The sequence below is a fragment of the Hesperophylax consimilis genome, chromosome 11, assembly GCF_061612785.1.
Source record: "Hesperophylax consimilis isolate HC1 chromosome 11, BYU_Hcon_1.0, whole genome shotgun sequence".
NCBI classification, from domain to species: Eukaryota; Metazoa; Arthropoda; class Insecta; order Trichoptera; family Limnephilidae; genus Hesperophylax; species Hesperophylax consimilis.
Window position 1 is genome coordinate 22,160,202 of NC_142846.1, and position 13,989 is coordinate 22,174,190.

The 13,989-nt window shown below is 33.7% G+C and overlaps 1 protein-coding gene across 2 annotated transcripts in view; it reads left to right on the forward strand.

Moving 5' to 3' along the window:
* Positions 1-13,989, forward strand: part of LOC149419917 (RNA/RNP complex-1-interacting phosphatase homolog) — a 126,374-nt gene that overhangs the window by 59,233 nt on the left and 53,152 nt on the right. For both annotated transcript variants that reach the window (XM_089637084.1, XM_089637083.1), the window contains exons 3-5: positions 8,435-8,469; positions 8,558-8,645; positions 11,234-11,313. In XM_089637084.1, the coding sequence (XP_089493210.1) occupies positions 8,435-8,469; positions 8,558-8,645; positions 11,234-11,313 (203 nt within the window). The remainder of the gene's footprint in view (positions 1-8,434; positions 8,470-8,557; positions 8,646-11,233; positions 11,314-13,989) is intronic.

The window sequence follows — 13,989 nt, forward strand, 5'->3', positions numbered from 1 at the left end:
ACTAATAGTTTCCACGCGCAGCTCGGCGTGATCGATAAATTATGTTAAAACGTACATTTACAGCGAAATGTGACGGCGAAATATTTCCGCAAAGGAAATCCAAGTGACCCCGACCCGAAATGCCTACGCATCACCTTTTGTTATTAAACAAAGGGTTATTCTTTAACCTTACGCTTCAAAATAAATGTGGTTTCCCATATAACTTAACAGATTTGTTGATTAGTTTTGTAATTCATATGAAGACTTGTGTTTATTTGTGTTTTTTTGCGTATGTTCTCCGTAAGTTTTACGACTAGGGTACTAGTTAACACTGCGATATTATGAACTTTCAATCATTTTGTATTGCGGTTGGTGTAGTGACTTCCGTTTTATAGATATTTTACTCTTTTCGTAAGAACCTTTACGATGATAAATTGTATGTTCATTTGAATATCTTACTTGACACCTTTTACGGTCTTTCTTCGTCAGAATTACAATGAGTGTGTATGAAAAGGGAAATAATAACAATGTAACCTGTGTGAAATTTTGAATATAAAATTGGACAGTGTTTCCAAAACTTACTTAGCTCATCGCCCTTTTCAGAGAATCTTCATCACTTTGTATTATAATGAAAATAAGTTAGTATTTCGACCTAATTTTGTCAGCACTTTTTTATTTCCTAACATTCTTACTGCCCTCACCGCACCCTTAAGGGTTCCGGAGATAATGTGCATTGGGTGACCGGATAAATCATCAAAATGATAACTCATCACATCTTAAAAAAGTTATATAAAGTCATGGAAAGTGATGAAACAACAACTTTATTAACTGGGTTAAGTAGGTTAGGTTAGGTTAAAAAAAAATTCACCGTTTTGAATAGTGACTGTGTTGAGTTAGCATGGAACCTGTGCATTGAAGTGCAATTGACGGAACCTTAATCGACCCGTCAATATTTTCGCCCCAGTTGATTTGTTGAAGTTTTCAGAAACAGTACCTAAAGTGTACGAATACAGTGATAAATCTTTTGATTTTACTTTAAATATCTCTGGAAAATTTCGATATAATGCAATTATAACTAAAAACAAATTTTGTTCCGGGATAAAAGTGAATGGGCTCTATTGATAGAGCAATTTAACGAATGATTTTTAATCACGTCTATGAGCTTAATCAACATCTACATCATTCTCTCCTGGAAGTCTCAATCGTCAATCGCTTCAATTCTTTCAGTAATCGATCGTTTAGAAATTGTCAATCGCATCAATGACGTAAATTGTCGTAACTATTGACAATTAAAATTGATCGTCTTATCCAAGAAGCCACCACCAGCACCGCCTCCTGAATCCCTTCATCCCACTTTTGGAAATACCAGTTTAGTACGAACATTAACTTTATGCCCGCTTTGATTCATTTTCTCTCCCAGTATTTGGGGTCTGCCGCCTTGGAAGAAATTTGAATAGGAAAGCTCCGAAGTTCGTGTGTTGGTAATAACGTTCCCTGAACTTAATTACGAATTTCGCGGTGTCCACCCCTCGCCGTTCTCGGCGCGGTCTGACAGCTGCCCGTATTTATGGAACTGCATTCTAAGGATTCCCTCATTGGCCCGGCATCCGTAAAACCTTTGAAATACAGTGGACTCTCGATTTACCGGAATAAAAGATGGAAAAATCCCGTCTTAACAATTTTCCTAGTTAGTCCGTATACACACTGAGTCCGGAAACTTGCAGTACAGGCGGATGACTGACGAATCTACATCACACGAGAACCCAAAAAAACTTTTACGATTTTAAAAGACATTAACTAGCTGATATTATCATTTGACCTAAGAAATTCCAACTTTGGACTTGATTTACTCGAAAACGCACGAATAAATGAAAAAAGTTATACCTGCTACAAAATCGACTCCAAATGTGATGTAGATTTACTAGTTTCTCTAGCTTGTATTACGAGTTTCTGAACACTGTATATAATACTTTAAATCTTTGACAAATTGAAAAGGGAATACAAGACATATGCCACAGTTATCGCGGATAACTAGCTGGCTGTGACCATTTCCCCGCGGGGTTGGCTAAGGTAATGAGATAGATCATCACACAAAAAAATGTGTCTTTTAAACGTTACCGGTTAAATCTCTTCCCGGATGAGCCGAACCTCGTAAATTGAGATCCTACTTTAGGGATATTTTCTCAGAGTTCTGGCCCGGAGGCCTCTTTGTTCCGTTTAATGTCTTAATGTTTTAAAATGAATATCTCGTAAAGTTTTTTTACTACGAAATAAGACGTCCTACGAAGCGTTGTTCTCCTCCTGGCTCCGTTTTATTGACTCTCGAACGGTGGTAGGTAGTAGGTGGTAGTGCATCGGGTATTGAGTTGCGATCGTAAATACGGGCTTAGCGTATTTTGTTGCTTTGGCGGCATCGACAAATATCACCTTCTACGGAGGTAAAATGAAATTAAATAAAGCATCGAAACCTCTGCTTTTGAAATCTCTCATTTGAATTAAAACGATCCATTTCTGCACTCAAAGGTCATCAAAGGTCAACCCCATCAAATTCTCAGAGCGCTTCGCTTAATTTATGTAGGGGTAAAATAGGTAATAATTCCCCGCTTATGGAAATTTTGACATTGAATGTGTGTAGGTTTGGTCCCCTACCCACCAAATTATATAACCTTTAAATTGTTGTTTATTCATTAATAACCTATCAAATCCTTTCATTATATTACACCATTACTAAAAAACAAATAATTTTAAATTAACAAAAAATACAGCTAATTGCAGTGATTGACAGCGATTGCTCACTTTAGCGATTCGATAAAAATCGTTAGTAAAACAACCTGAAGATGGTACACACATATTCATTTTATTTTATCATCAATAGTAATCGGTAAAACTTAAAAATAATATAAGATTTATTTACGAAATTGTCGCTTCACAAAACCTTATTTCACTTTTGAACAACATGGCTATTTTTGCCGATATTTATGACAATTCGTCGATTCACATTAAACTAATAAAGACATCTGTTAAGGGGAACAGCTGCGCGGCTAAATTTAATTAGGATTTGAGGCCGAAATACCCGACCAAACCGAAAAATTATTTTTGTTTATTTACTGTACTAATACGAAGAAATATAAATTTAATACGAAATTTTGAAATTTAAATTACAATCGGCCAATTTACGTTGAAACTCAAATTTGTTTTTTACAAATTAAAATTTCTACCCGAAGAAGCGCCTTTTTACGGTGTTATTAAAAATATATATTTTTAATTTTTTTCAAACAATAGGTAGATAAGATTATTTTTATAATAATTACAACTTACTTTAAAAATGCCAAAGTTTTCTTTAAAATCATGCAAAATTTATTTCCTGAATGGTCTCAATATCATAATTTAAAACACACATAGATAAAATCGCACGCATCCTTACTAGATAAAAGTAATTATTCAGTTTGGTTGGGTATTTTGGCATCAAATCAAAATTTAATTTTTCTATGAAAAAGGCCGCGCAGTCGTTCTTCTTAAGATTTCGGTGAAATTGTGATGTATAAAAATTTAGCCTGCGTATGTTTGTGCTCGCAAAACTCGTCGGGGACGCCCGAGGAAATCTTAACGCAATTAGATTTGACGGCCGGCATAGTCCAGTGGTAACGCATTGGACTGCCATTCCGAAGGTCGCGGGTTCGAACCCGGCGTGCGCAAATAAATTTTATTTGATTAATTTGTGTTATTTCACAATTAATTAATTAAAATAATATATAGTATATTTGCGGCACGTTCCAGAGTGGAAGATACTACCAGTATCGCCCTGGTGTAAGACCACCATTCAGAATTGAAACGTTGCTCCTAATGGCTTTAGCCGTGTTTAGTGACTAGATCTGAATAGCCAGGTACTTCCCCACCTTCCTCTTTCCCTTCCCCACTTACCTTCAGCCTCACAACATCCCCCAATTGGGGATGCCATAGTCTCACTGGCTCCAGACGGGAGCAGTTGGGACTCTCGTGAGGTATTCACTATAAAAATAAAAATAAAGATACGGAGTCGGATAAAATTCGATGTAATATAGTTTTTTAACAGTAACATTGTGGCATACAGTAGTGAATGGTGGAAGAAGTCGGGAACGTCGCTAAAGATATTAGCAATAGCGAAGCATTGCGGGGTCCACTAGAATTTACATACGTTTGTGAGAAAATAACAATTAAAGGAGAGTGGGCAATCACTAGTTGCGGTCAATCATTGTCTAGTTAACCCTATTTATCATTATTCACTACGACAGTTTTAAAGCAGTTTTTGTATATTTATTTATTCACAGATTTTATGTCATTAACCCCACACTGGAGGCCCTGAGGAAAATAATTTCCTTCAGGGCCTATATCATCTCTGGGGACGCTGTGTGAGGGTAGAATAAAAACGTTAAAGAATTCTATTAATAAAAGGGATATTTTCTACAGTTGTGGTTGATGTTTGTGTTCAACATCACCGTTGAGAAATAAATGAACTACATTTACTTCACTTGCCTTTTCTAAATCTCGTTAACACTTCAAATGTAAAATGATAAATCAAATCCATCTCAATACACACATCATTACACGGCCGTGTCTCATAATATTTTGCCGATTTTTTCATTACTTTTTATTATACATATCTCATTTTATTTTATTTTTTCCTTATTTTATCCTTTTGTAAAGTGGGGGCCTCGGCAGGGGAAATTCATTGTTAATATTTTTTTTGTACTTAAAAATCTAAAATGTTCTGTATGCAGTTTTCGAACCTGCGACATCCATTACTCCACGGAGACCGTCAAATTAATGCATAAAAGTTATTAAAATTGATTTTAAACGATTATTAATTAATACATTTAATACTCTCCGATATCAAATATTATGTAGGTATGTTGTTTCATTTCATTATACAAATTGAATTTAGTTTTAATTCGATCCCCCACACAATTTCACATCAGATTTATGACTATATTGTCGTTCACGATTTCGACCCACATTATCCAACGTTTTCAAATTATATCCTGATATATTAGTTCGCGGGGTTAATAAATTATAAATGCATTTTTATTTTATTAAAAAAAACAATTACGTACTACATGCAATCTATTTCAATCGAATAAACCAATAATTGACTAATTTGTATGGTTCCGAGGATGACATATATGACATGTGGGTAGGTATGTAGTGTCGGGACGTATATCTTTGTCATTATTTTTTCAATCAATTTAATTGTTTTACTATTGATTTACTTCCGTTTTCGTAAAAAATCTTAGGTAGATTGGGTAGTTCTTTGTAGCGTGTTTTTATACTCGAGTCTGAAAGTTTCGTTAGACATGTGGGTAGGTATGTAGTGTCGGGACGTATATCTTTGTCATTATTTTTTCAATCAATTTAATCGTTTTACTATTGATTTACTTCCGTTTTCGTAAAAAATATTAGGTAGATTGGGTAGTTCTTTGTAGCGTATTTTTATACTCGAGTTTGAAAGTTTCGTTAGTTTTTTTAATCAAACCTCACGTAAATATCTGCCCAAAGTGAGTGAAAAACTGCCGTTGTTTTTTTCTAGCGAATTTCTACTATCCAACCATCGGCCACACTTTATGGCGCAATCATTTTGTTGGCGAAAATATTTTATATACTGAAAAGAAAGGAAGTTATTATTACGTTCTAGTGATTGTAGTTTTTTTGTCTGTGTCTCTTCATATATACCTATTTACCAAAAAATCAACTTTAATTTTTATTTTTAATTTTACCCTCGAAAACCATAAGTTGGAATTTGTTCAAAGTTTGTTAGGTCTCAAGTGGTTCCTTCCATTGCTGACGGATTAATTGATTGATATACTTATTATTTCGCAATAAACTCTAAGGCTGTTTAGTATTGTTTGTGGAATTATTTCACACATGTCTCTCGCAAACAGCCGGCCAAGTGATGGATGGAGCCCAGATCTACACCAGATGCGGGTCTATTCTTTAATTTTCAAGTGAGGCTTTGGTAGAAGGCGATCCATAGTTTGCAAGGAACTATTAATCAATATCAGATGTGTTGTAGTTATTAATTACAAATGTACTTATTATATTCGAAGAACATAAATTTCAGAATTCATTACTAATAAACTAAACTAACTGTGGATTCTCCTACTCTTGTCGATATATTCAGAATTTATTTTGTGACGTTCATTTCGACGATCTTATAAAAGATAAAAGTGTGACTTTTGCTATTATCTTATTATAATATATTCTGCATTTTAATACACCCCGGGAAAAGGGAACCGATTGAGGGTTGTTAGGAAGTGCCTGGGTACAAAGACAAAAAATATTTAACATAACTATAGCCAAATCAAATCTGTCATCGAAGCCATTCTGCAAATATATTTCAATCTAGAATAAGATTCAAAATCCGCGAACTCTGCCGTATAGACAAAACACACGTGGAACTTCCCTCTTCCGTGAAGATGATTTTAATAACCAGTTTTATGGTCAAATGCTATTTAGAAATAAAATTTTGTTTTTTGTTTTTTCGTTTTCAACATTAAAAACAATAATTGAGCTCCGTTGTATCATTGTATCCTCACTTTCCGTTACATTCTTCGTTTATAAGAAAGCGAGATAGATTACAACGGAATTTTCGGCGGTAAGCCTGTTGAAAAATAAATATACCACAGCAGTTCGCCGACCTAAAGGTACCAACATGTCTAAAAAAATACCACAATGTTATCTTGATGTCATTAATTTTTGTTAAAAACATCTTTCACTTTTTCAATTGGCCGGTCTAATACCTTGCAGATACGATCACCCGTTCTGTATGCAGATTCCGCTACCATATTTGCTTTAGTTATTGCGGAAGGAGAGGTCTCGCCTAACCACAAAAAGTTAACGAATCCGGCGATTTTTTTCCCAACTCATTTGGCTCAATAATGGGCGGGAGTGCGCGTGTGGTCCGGTTATACCAATATTCGGATACCTTTATTAAATGCCTAATGCTATTAACTCCTGGAATTCACAATTTCCGATTAGGTGAAAAAAATGCGAACCGCCTCTTTGACCTCTTTCATTTCTGCGGCACGTTTCATCGACGAGGAAACAGCGATTTATATATGATATTTTATGTATTTATTAATTTAATTTATGAATAACTGCTGAGTGACGAAAACAATATATTTTTTTAAATATAAATATGCCTTTCGATTAACTAGGTTATACTTATGGCATTACATTATTACGATAATATAAACTATTTTTATTTGATATTCACGTACATACATTATATAATATCTTTTTGAAATCAGAAAATTTAAGGCTAATTATGAATATTTTTTTTGGTCAACAAAACTGCTCTATTTCAATTGATAAGTGATTGGTCGTGTTGTGAATTGTGGAGCAGCACCAATATACAGTGTAACAATTATTATTGTACCTACCTACTAACATACTCGGTTTTTTCAGCTTTCTTTATCAACATATTTTATTTTGGTATTGTTGCAACGAAAACTATTTTATTTTCATGTTCTAATATTTTTTATTTAAAAAATCTTATTTAGGGTTATTTGATGAATCAGCCCCCGTGCTAATACGTATAGTAATGTGTACGGTATACAGTTGTACACTTGCTTTCTAGGTAACCTACTAGTATTTTTTTTTACCACGGGAAGATTAATTATGACGGCCGGCATAGTCCAGTGGTAACGCATTGGACTGCCATTCCGAAGGTCGCGGGTTCGAACCCGGCGTGCGCAAATAAATTTTATTTGATTAATTTGTGTTATTTCACAATTAATTAATTAAAATAATATATAGTATATATAATAATATATATATTTTTTTTCTTCTCTAATTCTTTCTTATGTTTCTATAAAATAGTATTTTTTAGTTCTTCTAAGTTATTTTTATTATTATTACTTCATTATGATTTATACTTACATACTTATGTTACTTTTATTTTACTTTTTTAGTTCTTTTATGTCATTGTTATTATTATTTCATGTATAACTACCACAACACGGGCATTAGCCTAGTATGGTAGTTAAAAAAAATGTCTAAACATGTAACTTGTAAACATTTATTAAATAATGTAAAAAAAAAAAAAAAGTATATTTGCGGCACGTTCCAGAGTGGAAGATACTACCAGTATCGCCCTGGTGTAAGACCACCATTCAGAATTGAAACGTTGCTCCAAATGGCTTTAGCCGTGTTTAGTGACTAGATCTGAATAGCCAGGTACTTCCCCACCTTCCTCTTTCCCTTCCCTTCTCCAGACGGAAGCAGTTGGGACTCTTGTGAGGTATTCACTATAAAAAAAAGGAAAAAAAAAATGTTGCAAGAAAAAACACGGAATATTGTTCCATATTCAATATTTAATGACGACCCTTTCAACATTAATAATTCCGAATCAGAGCCATTTTGGTTTCTTATAATATTTCCTTCAACTTTTCTTAATTATGATTTATCTCTTTATTTTTAGACCTACTTCCAACACAACGGGCCACCAGAAATCAGGTAAATATCATTCCTGATATATTTTTTCTTTATATTTTATTATGAATAATATTTGTTTTGTAGCTACATATTATTACGTTTGTTCCAGATGGGGTATTAGAGAGTTAATTCAAACTATTCCAAATTTAGGTTTAGTAATTGATTTAACGTTTTCAACAAAATATTACGAACCTTCAGTAAGTTTCCTTCCACCATTATTATATTTTCGTAAAATAGCAACCATTTTACTTGTTTAAATATGTAAAACTGTATACTTTCGAGATACCCAACATGAACATTGTTGTTAATATTTTATTTGCATCGCAACAATGGTTTACTGTAAGGCCTAAAATAGGGTGAGTATAAACCCGTCGTCCCACAGGTCGGTAAGCAATCGACATAAACCGAATGCTGCAAGACCCTGCGCAGAAAATTAAGTTCGCCATAGGAACGTAACGGTCTGCGGAGCAGTTCACTGTGGAACGTTTCTGCGCAGGGTCTTGTAGCGTTCGGTTTATGTCGATTACTTACCGACCCCATGGGACAACGGGTAAAATATCAATTATACTCACGATCACGCTTTCGTGAATTTACAAAAAAATATTGTTTACCTACATAACACATGTTTAGTTTGTAGTGCAATTATTATCAATATATTAATCCAATCTTATGAAAATTTGATTAGAATCGATTTTTCAAAAAACGTGTCTAAGAAGAACGGGTGTTTCCTATTTTCATATAAAACTTATTTTTCTATTTAAGGCAAAACTACCCAACCAATCTGAATATTTTTTTAAAAATCAAAATGGAAAACAAATATCTATAATGGATGTGAGCTATTTTATACTACGAAATAACGAATTCCATTTTTCATTATTACAGAGGCAACTTTCGCATTTGTTTGTTAGGTAAAAGTAGTTATTAAAAATATAATCTTGCCTAACCCAGTATGTTAATATAATGAAGAAAAATAATTATAAATTTTGAAAAAAACGTTTTTTTGTTCGAATTTTTCATTAATATTTATACAGTTATTACGAAATATTTGAGTTCCGAACTTAAATCGGTCGTTTGTAATTTAAGTGCCATTAAGATGCTTTTATAACCCTTTTTTTAAATACGTTAACTTTTATTTAATTATTAATTTTCGGAAACTCTTCAGTTTACATTTATTTCAGTTTGTACATAAGTATTATATAGCCAAAATAAAACCAATTATGGATTTCCTCCTCTTGACTTTACCTCTACCGAGACAGCATAATATGGAATAAGTAAATTAAATTTGTAAGAAAGGAATATGAATTCAAAAATTTATACAAAACAAAAGATTATATAAAACGAAAAATTACAAAACAAAAGATTTTATAAAACGAAAAATTACAAAACAAAACATTTATCAATACATTTATGGCCATGGAGAGAGATTTATGAAAAAAGCTGCGGAGCCGTTTCTCTCAACTAATGGTTATTCCTCTTAACAGATGTTAATTCTTGACTTGTATTGGTAATGTATCCTCTCACCGAAATATATCCAATTTGACTTTCTCCCTCAATTAATTAATAAACGTCACAATTTGTATCGTTCCCTTTATGAATATTTAAATACTGCACACAGTCCAGGCAGTAACAAATGCTACCCATCTTCAAAGTGTATACACCAGTGTTACCAACAACCATACCCTTTACATTTGTGTTGTATTTTGCAATATTCAAATTTTAAAACAAGCACACAGTGCCGAAAGCGGCAACTACCGGTCAAAGTAATAAGTAACTATATGAGCCGTTATTAACCATTTTCCCGACACATAAGTCAATGTCCTTTTTAACGAGCCTCTCACCATCAGAAAATAACGATTATAACGTTATCGACCAGAACTGTTCCCAGGAGTGCATATATTAAAGGTGTTTAAGACTTTTACGTGTTGATTTTCAATATCCATGCAGATATTTTGATTGCGGCTTGTAAGCATTTTTACGCCGAATTCAATTTGTTTTGCATCGAAATTCGGAGCATCGGTGATGTAGGTGCCTTTTTACCAACGTGTTTTAAAGTGCAGATTTTATCATGTTGTGTTTTGCGAGTATGACCAATGTAGTCTCGCAATCCAAACAGTGCGTTTTTTATTTTGTGTATTTTATTTTGTATTAAAAAAGCTCAACGTAATCCCTAAGTTTTCGATTCCATGACGCTTGATACCCCGGCAGTTGATCCCCCGGACTGTTGATCCTTTTTCCAGTTGATCATTTTGCTAGTTAATCCCCTGGATACTTGATCCCCCAAATAATATATTTTTCGTACTTTTTCCCTGGTAAAGTATGCAGAGAGGATATACGGCCGTAAAACAAGAGTCGATATACTTGTATCTGCAGGCATCTTGTTACGACATTATTGTTAGCAAAAAAAATTGTTTTGCCGATTTCTCTTGACGCCTGCAGATGAAGTATATTGTCTTTTGTTATAGGCCATATATCCTCCCTGCTTACGTTACCAGGGACGAAGTGTAACAGAATCCTTTGGGGGTCATCTGTCCGAGGTATCTACTCTTCTGGAAATCAAGAGTCGGGTCACCAGGTTTTCGATGTAACTTATCGATAATTCTTCTTGCAATTTCGCTTATTATTTGAAGACCTATTACTTTTTTGTTATTAACAGATCTATATATTTAAAATATTTGTGTTTAGAAAACTAAATCCTTCACACCCGTGGATTAGGTAGCCATGAATTTCGCCTTTTTTTGTATGTTTTATGTTTCACATTATTTTCTAATGTTTTCTTTTTGAACAGGAACTTACGAGCAGAAATATTGATCATCAGAAAATATTATGCGAAGGCCACGTAATACCAAGGCCTCCAGTCGTAAAGAAGTAAGCTATCTCTCTTATTTTCCTATTATTCATTTCGTTGTGTAACCATAATACAAACTAACAACTGTAAGTAGCAGGTACGAACAATATGATGTATTTACTTGGCATACCTACAGCAAATCGATTTTACGTTTGTCCGACAAAATATATATGGTAAATCTTCTAGATTTATCGTTCTGCTTGCCTTTCACGATACTGTTATTAAATTAACAATCAATATTGTTTCGTAGTTGAAATCAAATTACAAGTATGACCTTACTAACGTACAATAAATTAGTGCACGCCCCGGGGAAACCTTTTATCTGAAATCCCAATTGTTTATTCTCGTTTTCCATATAGCACCTTACACTGAATTACTCAGGTATTGATAAACCGTTCGTTTAAATTAAACTAGATAAATAATAACGAACTCTAAGCACATGTTTAAATTTCTCTTTAGCTCTGGGCATCTCGAGCAATGTAATTAAGAAGCAGATCTCGTTTTACGAAACTCTTTATTTTGTTTACATTGCCTTGGAAATAATGAAATAGTTCGGTGCCTTCTGGCAAAAAACTGATTATTTAAATTGATCATCGGCCCAACGTATAATTTGTACAATGAAATTGAATTTTTAAATCGCTTGTTGTTTGTTTAGTGCACCTTCAATGGATGTTATGTGGGAACTTGGTTTTGGATTTTTCGTTTTTATTTCTTTATACTGTTTGGTTTTATTGGCCTTGATAAGATTGCCACACTACAGTGACCGACCGAAACTGACTGGTTTTATCGCGTTGATTTTATTCGATCTGCATGCAAAAAACATGTAAATTGATACCGCACACTTCGACTTTCGTGAAACTCAATTAGTGCCCCTTTTCCCCCGCCCCCAAAAAAAACATTTTCCACCCCCCGCCTCCCCCACTTTTAGTTAGGATCTCTTCGCATTCTTAAACTGCTTTATAAATAGGTTATAACAAGTTTTAATGAGTTTTGTGAATCTACCGATTTTTATTTTATTGGGGCTTTTTAGGGACAATTTGTACTGTACTAACACGTCGAACACAGGTTTCAACTGATTTTTAGCCGAAACCGACGCCGTTGCCGAAACTCGTTTAGTGGCCGAAACTGTTCAAAACTGAAACCCAGCTTCGGGCGGTTACTGTGCACTTTTGTTTTATATCTTAGATTTTCAATACCTCTGATGGGTGCCCTAATCTAACTTTTTCTTTATAATTTGGAATGAATAGCAGTATTTTTGTATAGCGTTTTTAATAGTTATTTTTTAACTTGAAAGCTAGAACTGCGCTAGTGATACTTGAGTGAAGTGGTAACATACGAATAGTCTGCCGATGGCGAGGGTGTAGATCAGGCACAATATTTTGATCTTATTGAAAGCTTGTTTTTTTTATTCAGATTCATAAAGTGTTCATAAGTAATTATTTTTTATTTTTAACCTGTTTTTTTAAGCTTTACGATTTGGATGTGGTTGTGATATTTTCAACGCATTGATATCCACATTAAAAAAACTGCAGTGAGATTATCAACGAAACATTTTAGCACACAATAACGAACGTAATACATTTACAGTCGTAATAATAAAAATAATACTTTTCTAAACGGGAGTTAAGGTAACTATTCTGTATTTAACTGGGCGATTAGAACATACATAGAGGTAACTAATAACTTATGAAGTTGCGTGGGCGGGCGACAAGCTTACGTTGTCGGCAATACTTCAGCCGACGTAAAAAGGAATCACGTAGTCATCAACAATTTAGAGTCCCCGAGTAGACAAGTCATATTAGTATAATCATATCAAGTATATATTAGTCGTATTTTTCGTACTTTTCCAATTTTACTGTGTTGAAATTATCCTTTTTACTTGGGAGTATGGTTGGGTTGAGTAAAGCGGTTTGCTTTCGTTCTCAAAGAGCATGTGGTTCTCACGGTTCATATTCATACATGCATATTATAATTTCATATTAAACTACCTTGTCACGCTAATTAAATCATATTTAAGTGAATTATTTTATACATTAGGAAATTTTAATAAAAAAATTAAGCCAACTTGCACAATTAATATTAAAAAAAAAAAAATTTGTTGACGAGAGAACAAACACCAGATGAATACCACAATGTTCATGATACAATCACATATTCACGATATAGCAGTCGAAAACGCAGTTTCGATACCAATTCTGGTGTATGGCTGTAAAGTGTGGAATCCACAGGAAGGACAAATTGATGAATGTAGTGTAGTGAATGTAGTGTAGATCTCTGAAGTGAGGTAGGTAAGTAAGTTAAAACCGCCTCTCATCTCTGAAGTGAGAGTAGGTAAGTAAGTTAAAACCGCCTCCGTAGCGTAATGGTTAAAGTATCTGACTTTATGTTCGTGGAATCAATTTGCCGCAGCCTAAAATCTTTTCACTTCAATTATTTTATTTTACAAGAGTGTTGTGATGTTGATTGTTAATTCTAATAGACCTTACTAAAATGGCTCCGCAGCTACCATAAAATAACATTAGTCAAAAAAATTGTATTGAAAAACTAGACTAAACAGAAAAGTGACAATACAGAATACTTGAACAGTGATAAAAAGTCGTTTAAAAATCTAATCTATCCGTACGTAACCTGACCTGTTTTTTTAAAGAACAATTTTCCAAAATGTTCTGTTTGGTCCGGTTACCTATGAAAATAAT